Source organism: Trachemys scripta, chromosome 4, assembly GCF_013100865.1.
Source record: "Trachemys scripta elegans isolate TJP31775 chromosome 4, CAS_Tse_1.0, whole genome shotgun sequence".
In the NCBI taxonomy this organism is placed as follows: domain Eukaryota; kingdom Metazoa; phylum Chordata; order Testudines; family Emydidae; genus Trachemys; species Trachemys scripta.
In genome coordinates, this window is record NC_048301.1 from 111982044 (window position 1) to 111994114 (window position 12071).

General features: G+C 45.3%; 1 protein-coding gene across 1 annotated transcript in view; it reads right to left on the bottom strand.

Moving 5' to 3' along the window:
- Positions 1-10409: 10409 nt before the first annotated feature.
- Positions 10410-12071, bottom strand: part of SCT (secretin) — a 14638-nt gene continuing 12976 nt past the window's right edge. Inside the window, exon 7 of the mRNA XM_034769777.1 lies at positions 10410-10557. Coding sequence (XP_034625668.1) covers positions 10446-10557 — 112 coding nt within the window. The 3' untranslated portion in view covers positions 10410-10445. The remainder of the gene's footprint in view (positions 10558-12071) is intronic.

Sequence of the window (12071 nt, forward strand, 5' to 3'; positions counted from 1 at the left end):
CGGTGAATTCCACATTCTTCTTGGCTCTGGAGCTCTGTATTTTTAACTGCGTTAGGGTTTGGTGTTGAATACCCCCAAATAAACATAGTGGGGTGATGGACTTTGGCACCTGTTAAGTTGACTGTCACTTCCAGTGCTCCTCAGTGGCAGGTGTGATTGTAATCACCAGAGCGTATACTGGAGTGTCATACTGAGCCAATGATTTGGAGCAGGGCTACACTTCAGATGTACCATAGAGACTCTCTGCTTCATGGTAGGGTGACCAGATGTCCCGTTTTTAAAGGGACAGTCCTGTTTTTTGGGACTTTTTCTTATATAGGCACCTATTACCCCTCACTCCCTGGCCCATTTTTTCCCGTTGCTATCTGGTCACCCTACTTCATGGGGACGTTTCATGGTAGAAATAAATGGGCTTAAGCAAATCTTCCACGTCAGATCTCAACTCACTACAGGCCAGCACTGTCCAATGCAGCCCACACCAGGTCTGTGCTCAGCTCCATAGCAAGCCGTGTTCTCCAGCACATTCTCTATGCTCTCCTCCTGCTTCTCGTTACAATGTGTTGCATAGCTCTCTAGGATGTTTAATTACAGTGAAAGACCTTGGTAGTGCAATGGACTGGGAGCCGTAACTCCTGCTTTGTTTGGACCAGCAGGACGCCTCTGTTCTCCTACTAGCTCTACCGCTTCTTTCTTTGGTCGCCTGGAGCAAATCTGCTCCTCTGTCCCTCCTCCCCTCCACACACACATCTGTAAAATATTCATAAAACTTATCTACCTCAGAGGGATGTTAGAAGGCCTAAATTTTCAAAAGTGACAGGTATTTTTGGCTGCCCGACCTCAGACGCCTTTGAGGGAGGCTGATTTTCAGAGAGCTCGTGCTCAACACTTTGTGAAAATCAGCGCTCTTTAAACTGTTTCAAGCTGGGCGCCCAGAATTGCTGATCACTTTAGCAAATGCTGCAGGCTGCCATATCTGCAAAGTATTTTGCGATCCTGCGCTGGAGAATCCTGGCACTGGAGAATTCAGAGTATTCGAATTCGATCATAGGACGTTTCCCTTTGTCTCTCTTTAAAACTACTGGAGTGTGAATAGGTCAGTGACTGCTGTCAATCCCCATATGATCACGCACCATGTCAGAGTATAATGAGTGATGGAGTTACTAACAAAGATGCTATTTAGTGAGAAGATTGCACAATAGAGGAATATGTGCTTTAAAATCTCATTTGTTTAAAGAGGTTCGCTCTGCATTATGATAACACCCTGTTAAATAGAGACCTGATATTACTGTATGATGTTTCTCTGACAAAAGCTCACTGTTGTAATCACTATTGTTTTGTCTCTTATATTTACTTGGCAAGGATTTGTAAACCTAAAACTTTCTAAATAGGTTTAAAAAAATCTTATTAAAAGGATCTTGAAGTGAACGGGTGAATGACTGGAGGCTGTAGCAGAAGAATGCATGGACTATTGATTTACTGCAGTGGTTCTGAACCAGGGTACATGTACCCTTGGGGGTACGCAGAAGTTTTCCAGGGGGTACATCATCTCATCTAGATATTTGCCCAGTTTTACAACAGGCTACATAAAAAGCACTAGCGATGTCAGTACAAACTAAAATTTCATACAGACGACTTGTTTATACTGCTCTATGTACTATACACTGAAATGTAAGTACACTATTTATATTCTAAACGATTTATTTTATAATTTTATTGTAAAAATGAGTCATCGGTGTTTCAGTAATAGTGTGTTGTGGCACTTTTGTATTTTTGTGTCTGATTTTGTAAGCAAGTAGTTTTTAAGTGAGGGGTAACTTGGGGGTACACAAGACAACTCAGATTCCTGAACGGGGTACAGTAGTCTGGAAAGGTTAAGCGCCACTGATTTTACTGCCCTTGAAGAGGAGGACTGGTCTTGTGGCTAAAGCATTGGACTGGGAAAATGAGAGAGGATAGCTCTGTTTAAGGCCTGGGCTGGCACTCAGGAAATCGGGGTTTAACTGCCTGCTCTGTCAGAGTCCCTGGGTGACCCTGGGCAAGTCACTTAAACTCTCTGTGCCTCAGTTCTCCATCTGTAAAATGTGGATAATAAACCTTTTTTGTCATGTCTATTTAAATTGTAAGCTCCTAATGGTAGGGACTGTCTCTTACTATGTGTATGTACAGCACCTAGCACATTGAGGCCCTCATTTCAGGCCTGGTCTACACTAAAAAGTTAGGTCAACCCAGCTACATCACTCAGGTGTGAAAAATCCACACTCCTGAGTGACGTAGTTAAGCCAACCTAACCCCGGGTGTAAACAATCTTCTGTCAACTTCTCACGGAGGCGGATTACCTACACCGATGAGCGAAGTCCTCCTGTCAGCGTAATTAGTGTCTACATTGAAGTGCTACAGCAGTGAAGCTGCAGCATTTCAAGTACAAGCCCTTAGGTGAAATCTTGAGGTACTGTTAGGTAAAAAAGCAAGTCCTCACTCACCTCTCCAGCACCCGAGTTCGTGCGGAGTTGGTATGGGCTCACAATCTGTCAGAGACCAGACACCAGTTCGTTGATCAACGGGCTCACGCTATCCTTAGCTTGAAAGGCTTCAGAGTAAGTGTGGCAAGTTTATTAGGGGTGAGCATCAATATTTATACACAGAAGTAAACAAAGTGATTAACAGATCATAATGTCATGCATAATCAATCAACATTCTACAGGATAAAACAGGTTAAAATGTAAATTAAGAAAGAGAAAAGGGGAGATGGCTACTTAAGGGGAGGGGGGTGTCATGAGTAGTTCGCAGGTCAGAGCTTTGATTAAAAGTTCAGACAGAGACATCAAGTCTGGGTTAAGCTCATCAAAAGTTCAGACTCAACAGTACTACCATAATACAAATAAAACAGCTTCTAGCTTTTCTTCCCTGCCTTTCCTTTGGATTTTCATCGGACTGCTTGTGCCATTACCAGGGTACAATCTGGACTGTGGAACAGCCTGGGATGCCTTTTACACTGCTCCTCTGTGAGAGCAAACACTGCTGGTCAGCTCACACACAGCTCCAGCATGTAAATTACTCCCAGCTATTCTGTATGAGTGCTATGGGCAGCTACTCATGTATTACACTCGAGAGCAACACCAGCAAATGCCCAGCCCCACACGTTCCCCCAGAAATGTGCGTTTTGTACAGCCCAGCCCCCTCCCAGAAAACACAAGCTCATATAAATTCATCATTTCTTTAATAGAAAATGATACGCACAAATTCTGATATTTCAAATGGGATTTCCCCAAACACTTCAGTCCAAACACACTGGTTTAGATAAAATAATAAAGCAAGTTTATTAACTACAGATAGATTTTAAGTGGTTACAAGAAATGCGGCATAAAAGTCAGAATTGGTTACAAAGAAATGAAAGGTAAAACGCAGCTAATACCTAACTTAACAAGCTAAGTGAATTCAAAGCAAAAGATCTCTCAGCACATGCTTCAGCAGTCTTAGTGGCTGAATTCGTTTCAGACAGGATCCCTCCCTCCGTCCAAAGCTGTTACTTTGTTCCCTAGGTATTGTGGTTGCTGAGGATGGAGAGAAAGGGAGGAATATTTTTGGGGCACTTGTTCCCCATTCTTATTCCCTCCTTTGAGAATCATCTCCAGCTGGGGTTCAGGAGACAAAGTGTAAATTTCTCACTTATGCTGTTTTTCCTGCCGAGGAATGGCCACTTAACCAGGCGATGGTCCGTTTGATTTTGTTGATCCCTGGCTGAGGCATCAGTTTGTCTTTTGTCTCTGAGGAACTGGTTTGTGGCTGCTTCCCCAGATTTGGAATATGTCTCAGTAATGTCATACAGGAGAATTTTTTATAACTTGACCTACAATGTTGCCACACTTATTTTACCAGGGCAATAATGACCAGTGAATTATCCGTTTTCAAATGATACCTCACAAGGCATACTTTGTACAAAATTCACCATAGTCTTGAAAAGGGGGTGAAATTGTGGTTATAGACTGTCACACTGCACATGGCAAAGTTTTCCTAAGAGGAATTTTACAGCAGTGTTTTGTGGCTTGTGCTTGAAGATCAGCAAAGCTTTTATTATACCCAGTATTTTGCATTCTCATGACAAGCCGTTGTCCTCAAGCTTTACTTCCTTTTGATGTTTCTTTGTGTGGTGCACACGTTGGCTAAAGATGTTTAAAAGGATTGATTGCTATAAGTGAGCCGGTCATGCAGCAGACTGGATTCTCTGTGGGATGCTAGGTATTTACTGCACAGGACAAGGCTGCCACTTTCAGGATAGAGGTCTTGGGGGGCTGCAGAGAATATGGTGGCTTTTGTTAGTAAGGTATGATTCACTTATGAGAATCATTAATAGAAAAAAAATTCACTGAGAATGAGACTAGATGAGTGTGAAAATAGGCTTAATCTCAGTAACAGAATGGTGAGGTAACAAAGTACCTTACAAAGCGAGGAATTTGAGAGCTCGCTGTGAAATGGTTGATCGATTGTTCATTTGAAGCTTGTTACTTTCCTGACTCTTTGCAATTTGTATCTTAGAATGATATCTATGACTAAACCATTATTATGTCCCCTCTGCAATCGGGGTCCCATTGTGCTGGGCACTGTGCATACACACACACACAATGACATATTCTCAGGGCCAGATTAACCTTTTGTGAGCCCCGGCAGCTGGACCGTGGCCCCTCCCCCACACTCCACCTGCGTTCTGCCCTGAGGCCCTACCCCCACTCAGCCTCTTCCCCCAAAGCCCCGCCCAGCACTTGCACGATGGGGAGGGGGTGGAAAAGAGTGAGCGGTGGGTGTGGCCTTGGGAGGGGGGGGGGAAGAGGCTGAGCAGGGGCAGGGCCTCGGGGCAGAGCAGGGGGTGGGCCTGGCGCCATTGAACCCGGTACTGGATACTCTGACCTGAAGAGTTCACGTTCTAAACAAAGTGGGAGAAAGGGAGGATTATCTTCACCTCCCATGTTAAACACGGGGAAAGAAGGTGCAGAGATGAGGTATGGGGGCTGGTTGAAAATCTTTGTCTCAATACACTTTTTCCATGCAAAACTGGGATTTTGATTAAACAAAACCGTTGGAAAGTGGCTGCTTTCTCCAAATTTCTGATTTGTTTTTCAGCACTTTTGTGGTTTTATGGAAATTCAAAACTTTCTGCTAAAATTTGAACAAAACTTCTTGTTTTAATCAATCTTCCATGGGGGGTGGGAACTCATTTCCCAATGACTTCTAAGGGTCTGTCTTCACTTACGACTTGGCTACACTTGTGAGTTACAGCGCATTAAAGGAGCCCCCGGGCAGACTAGCTCACTACCCGTCCACACTGGCAAGCACGTAGAGCGCTCTGACTCCATGGCTAGAGCGCTCCTGGTGCTCCACCTCGGTGAGTAAAATAATGTTTGATGTGCTCCCGCTGGAGCGCCCCAGCGTCAGTGTGAACGAGGTGTTGCATTACTGCGCTCTGATCAGCCTCCGGAAACGTCCCATAATCCCCTTAAATCAAGTGATCACTCTTGTCATTGTTTTGGATTTGCCCTTTGAAAACTCCATTTCTGACAGTCGGCTGCTTATCTGCTCCGAGACAAAGCAACCATTACTGTGGAATGCTGTGTGTGTGTGTGTGTGAGAGAGAGAGGCGGGGGGGAATGGGAGGTCTGCTGCTGTCTGAACTTACAAGACAGCATGCTGACATGCTCTCAGACCCCCAAAAACCCACTCTCTCTCCCCCCATATACACACAACACACTCCCTGTCACACTCCACTTCCCCCCCACCCTCCATTTGAAAAGCACGTTGCAGCCACTTGCGTGCTGGGATAGCTACCGCACTGCTCTCTGTGGCCGTTGCAAGAGCTGCTAACATGGCCATGCCAGTGTGCTGTCAGTGTGGACAGACTGCAGCGCTTTCCCTACTGCACTCTACAAAGGCTGGTTTAACTCAAAGCGCTCTACATCTGCAAGTGTAGCCATGCCCTGAGAGTTAACCTGGGCTCTTACTTGGGTGCCACCCTTAGCCTGTCTCCCTTCCACACACTTGGTGCTCACTGGAGTTTAGTGGTGCTTTCAGCCCAGAATGGCTGACTTTCCTAGGGCTTTAGGCTAAAACCTGAATGCTGCTTTACCTCTGGCTGGTAACCTGTCCACACTGCAGTGCAGATGCAGACTAAATCCCTGAGTGCTGATAGTCCTCCAGTGCCTTCCTACAAATCCCATGTTCCAGAAGGACAAACTCTCTCCTACAATTCACTGGGGAAGAATCAGAGTGGATCAGTTTACTGCAGCACAGAGAACTATGGGATGTGTCCCCAGAAACCATAGTGACACATGTGGGTGGGTGCAGCACCAGTGAGGGGATGGTAGCTTGGGTAGGGGTTTGCAGTGGGGCTGCTTAAGCCTGGGTAGCAAAGACAGACCCTTAAGTGACTTCCTCAAGGTCATACAAGTAGTCTGTGATGTGAACCCAGGTTTCCAGAGTCCCAGTCAAGTGGCTTAACTGCTGGAACATCCTTCTTCTGTAACTCTGACTAAGGAGACTATACGCTGTACTAAAACAATAATCAGTTTAGCCACAAGTGGTGGGCTTTCTTCTCGCTGAAAAGACCAGGATCTCTGCAGTCTTTCTCCCTCCCCCCCCCCCGCCCCTGCAGGTTTGGTTTGCTTTTGCTCTTGGCTTTTGGAGATTACATTTCACCATGGCTTTTACCTGCAATGATTGTCACTGTGACGGGTTGGAATACAGAAACCTCCTGGAAGCTGCCACCTGATGTGCAAAGACTACCTCTGCTCCTGTTTTCCCTGTCTTGCTGAGCCAGACACTCCCGTCTGCTCCAACACAGAGCCAGGGTCTGAATCACTTGTCCCAAAGCTGCAAGTTTACCTGAAAACAGCTCACAGAAGTGTGCTTGTCTTTAGCACTCAGATGCTCAACTCCCCATGGGGTCTAAACCCAGATAAATCCATTTTACAAACTCATAAATTGTTCGCCCTCTATAACACTGATAGAGAGATAAGCACAGTTATTTGCTCCTCCAGGTATTAACACATACTCTGAGTTAATTAATAAGGAAAAAGTGGTTTTATTAAATGCAGAGAATAGGATTTAAGTGGTTCTAAGTGGTAACAGACAGAACAAAGTAAGTCACCAAGCAAAATAAAATAAAATGTGCAAATCTATGTCTAATCAAACTAAATACAGATAAGTTCCTCACCAGTTCCAGAATGCTCCCTTTTACAGGCTAATCTCCTTTTAACCTGGGTCCAGCAATCACTCACACCCCCTGTAGTTACTGTCCTTTGTTCCAGTTTCCTTCAAGTATCCTGGTGGGGGGGTGGAGAGGCTCCTTCCTTAGCCAGCTGAAGACAAAATGGAGGGGTCTCCCATGGGTTTAAATAGACTTTCTCTTGTGGGTGGAGACCCCCCCTCCACACTCCTATGCAAAGTCCAGCTCCAAGATAGAGTTCTGGAGTCACCTGGGCAAGTCACATGTCCCTGCATGACTCAGTCTTTACAGGCCGAAGCCATTGTCCACATGGTATCTTGTATGTCTCCAGGAAGACTTCTTATGCGGATTGGAGCATTCCAAGGTTCATTGTTCCCCAAGTGTTTCCTGATTGGGTACTTAACCTTGCAAATTCCTTCCTAAAGAAGCTGACCAAATGCCTCACAAAGCTTACTTAAAAAGAACAGGACTACTTGTGGCACCTTAGAGACTAACAAATTTGTTAGTCTCTAAGGTGCCACAAGTACTCCTGTTCTTTTTGCGGATACAGACTAACACAGCTGTTACTCTGAAAGCTTACTTAGAAACCAAGCAAGCATATAGCCCATATTCTTAACCTCAAGTAGAAAATGATATATATGTACAAATAGGATGAATAGATACAGTAAAGCATAACCTTTACAGAGATACGTTACATAGCACAGGCAGCACAAAACATATTCCAGTTATGTCATACATACATTTATAAGCACCCACCCCCCATAAAGCCTTATGGGGTACACTGTCACAGTCACTTCTTATTTCTGCAGTGGAGTTTGAAAGCAATTTCTCATAATGAGGTTTTCAATACAGAAGGGAGTGTGGGAAATCTAATCTGAAACTCTCTTCTTGATATGCACCCCACTTGGCAAACCTTATGGGCATTCTTCTGTCTTGAGGATTATTTTTTGGTGGGGAGGGTTGAGTAATACATGCTTTTTTGCCTTGTGTTTTGCATGGAGTCCTCTGCTTCTTTACATGCTCCTGTTGGTGATTTCCAATCTAACAACAATTCTGAAGCTGCTATTTGCTTCTTCCATCTTAATCCTTGTTCTACGCTTGGCAATATAACAGCACATCATTTTTACATCATTTTTCTTTCTTTTCCTCTCTCTCTGAGGTGCCTGCATCATCCAAAACTCAGCTTGTCTTCTGGTGGGAGACAGAGTCATATAAAGAGGAATGTAACCTCGTTCCCTTTGAATGGGTGCAGAATGACAATGCCTTGTATTCACTGCTCTTCACCTGGGCCAAAATGTTCAAACTTGGGGACCTAAAGTTAGGCCTTGTCTGCACTTGGGGATAGCCCTGATTCGGACATCGGTAGCCAGCACTAGTGCTGACCCAATCTATAGTCTCTTTTTTTGAGGCTCATCCTGATCTTTTTACACTTTGGAGTTCAGAGGTCACAACAGAACGAAGCAGGGAAGAACCAGTATTTTTTACCTTTGATTGAGTCCCACGAGAGATTTGACTAACTTCTGCACATAGGCATTTTCATTCATCTTGCTGAGTTCACTGTTAAATACCCCGTCGGCATGTCTCCGAGCCCTGGAGTTTCGAACAGAAAACCATAATGGGCGCAATGCCATGCTTTGGATGGGGTGGGTGCTGACTTGACTGACTGGTCACCGCAGACAAGGGCAAGGTTAGCATTGTGCCAGCTAACTCCATTGTTAAAGCACGTTTAAACATGATTACATTTCCTGGTGAAAACAAGCTCTTTGGGGTTAACACTAGAACAGTTGCTGGACTCTGCCTGAATTCAGGCTATGTCTGAATATAGGCAAGCTTTGAAGAGTCCAATTCCATGTTTTAGGCACTTAATTAAACATTTAGGGCTGAATTTCAATGGGATTTGGGCACCTAATTCACTTACACTGCTCTGAAAATCCCAATCAAGGTGCTGTCAAAGCCAGGTTTGAAAATTTTAGCCATGCTGCTTTTAGTGGTTTAATCACATAAAAATTCTTCCAAAGATTCCTTTGAGATTTTTCTAATGTTTTTGTAATAGAAAGTTATAACAGCATGGTTTCCCACATGCTGCAATAAAGGGAAGCTGGCCTGTGAGACGTGGAAATGGTTCTTTAGTGCTACATTAAGGGAAAGGACACATGTTTGTGTAAGACTAACTGCTTTGTAAATGTCTCTGAAAGAAAAATGAATAGTAGTTTTCTGATGAGCTACATCATAAACAGTCTTGTAGGCAACAAGGAATGATCTTTACAGTATGTTCTTTAGCTGCCTAATGTTTAGAGATGATAGTTGAATTTAGTACTTTTGCATTAGAAGTAGATCACCTGATCTTTACCAGGAAAGAGCATCAAAACCATGCAGTGTGACATAAGCAGCATGTACAAACTTGAGTATTAAGAATGAATTTCTGCTTTTCAGTTGGCTACAGTGCCTGTTTCTAACTGCTAGAAGACCAGTCCCTGTAAACAGAAGGGCAGAATGGATTGGAAATTGATCCATACATAGCTGCCATCAGTGTAGTATAGTTCTCACGGAGATCTTTGTCACAAAACCCACCACCCATCTGATGTTTTCTGCTTAAACAAAAGCACTGATCCCTTTGTCTGTGTGATGTCTCCTGCTCTGTCTTTCTAACATTGGGGTATCAGAGTAATGGTGAGTTTCTCGCTGAACAAAGAGGGCCAGATCTTCAGCTGAGCTAAATCCACTGACTTCACTAGAGCAATGCTGCGTGATGCCAGCTGTGTGTGTGTGCGTGTGTGTGTGCGCATACACATACACAGATATGGGGGAGAGAGGGAAGGACAATTCTTGCCCTGACCTAGCAATCCCCACTGTGCTATGCATACCAGCCTTGCTGCTGTATTCTCAACTGCTTCCTGGTGCTTGACCAGAGGAACCAAAACACAAGCCAAAGCACAACAGCTGCTGAAGAACCTTTATTAAAGTTTAGAATCCGGCCTGGAACAAAGTATTGTGTAAGCTGCTTCCATCATTCATGCACCATCTACTAACCCCACCCTCTATTTTACACCAATACACACAGTGCCTTTGGTTACATGCTTTACTGTTATTTTGGCAGTTTCTGATCCCATCATTTACCCTTGAACCAGATTCAATAGCTTCCTTATTTATTTGTAGGCCGCACACGGAACCCCCCCACCCCCCCCCTGCCGTATTTTATGGAGGGGTTTTGCTGCTGTTGTCCCCTTCACTTCTAGTCCAGAACAGACACTTCTTCCTTCATCTCTTCAATCAGTGGTTTGGAGGCTGGGCAAATGTATTGGCCGGTCATCTGAGTGGCTTCTCTTGCATCACTCTCTGACAGGCTGTAGTAAGACAAACAGGGAAGTAGTCCGGGATTCCACAGAGGAAGTGGACTAGAGGGCGGCAATGAGACTGAGTTACAAAGTTAAGGAAAAAAGTAAAGTGAAACACCTGCCAGTTGCCCCAAATTATCATCATCCACTTGATGGTGGCAGACTACAGCCAGAGTAGGTCCCGTTGTACTAGGCACAGTACAAACACAAAATACGAGGCAGTTGCTGTCTTACTACCTAAAAGGACAAGCTGGACAAAGGGTGGGGAGAGGGTAAGTATTATCCCCATTTTACAGATGGAGGAGCTAAGGCACAGAGAGGCCATGTCTGCACTGCAGAGATTATAGCGGTATAGCTACAGCATCATAGCTATGCTGCGAAAACCCTGTTGTATAGACACATCCTACTGAGACAAAAGAGGCTTTTCCTCTACTGTAGGAACACCACCTCCCTGAGCGACAGTAGCTAGACCGACGGGAAGCAGTCTTCTGTCAACATAGCTACGACCACACTTGGGGTTAGGTTGGCATAGCTTTGGCACTCCCGGGGTGTGGATTTTTCATACCCCTGAGATCCCTCACCATGGCGACCTGAGTTTTGAGCGTAGGGCTACATGACTTGCCCAGGATCACACAAGAAGTCTGTGGCAGAACCAGAAACTGAGTGTAGATTTCAGGGCCGGCTCTAGGTTTTTTGCCACCCCAAGCAAAAAAAATTTTGGCTGCCCCCAGTCCCAGCCCTGGGCTCCTCGCCGCACCCACCTGCCGCCCCAACCCTGGGCTCTCCCCCCCCCAACCCGCACCCCCTTGCCGCCCCAGCCCTGGGCTCCCCCCCCAACCCGTACCTCCCTGCCGCCCCAGCCCTGGGCTCTCCCCCCACACACACACACACTGCCGCCCCAGCTCTGGGCTCCCCCCTACCATTGCCCCCCCACAAACACCTCCTGCTGCCCCAGCCCTGGGCTCTCCCCACCCCCCACCCCCACCTGCACCCTCCTTCCGCCGCAGCTCTGGGTCATTGGTAACTCGCTCCCAAGGCAGGTCATTCAGCAGGAGTTTTAGATGTGCACAGAACACAGACAGGATTGGTTCCCATATGGTTACAGAACTGCAGTAAAGTGGAACAATTTTCAGCTTGTGTGATTGGAGGATATCTGGATGCATATTATAAGACTGTCCTACATAAATGAGGAAAAGTTGAGGTGCCTTTATTATTCTTTTCTTCCACTCTTTCTATGGGGAATTTGCCAATGCAATATCACTGTCTTCCTTTTAAACAAACAAACAAACAAAAAGGCAATGGCTGTTGAAAATAGCAATTCCAGTCCTAATAACCACTGGGAAGCATTTCTTGCTCAATTTTATCCTACTTTTTCTACAGCAAGTTACAGTGGATCAGTATATTTGATTTGGGAGAAATGAAGTAACAGCTGCCCAAACTGAGCTTGAGCACTCCTGAATTTTGAGGTGTTCAAATCTGGAAGGCAGGTGCTGTGGGGGGGGGGGGGGGGGGGGGGGGGCCGG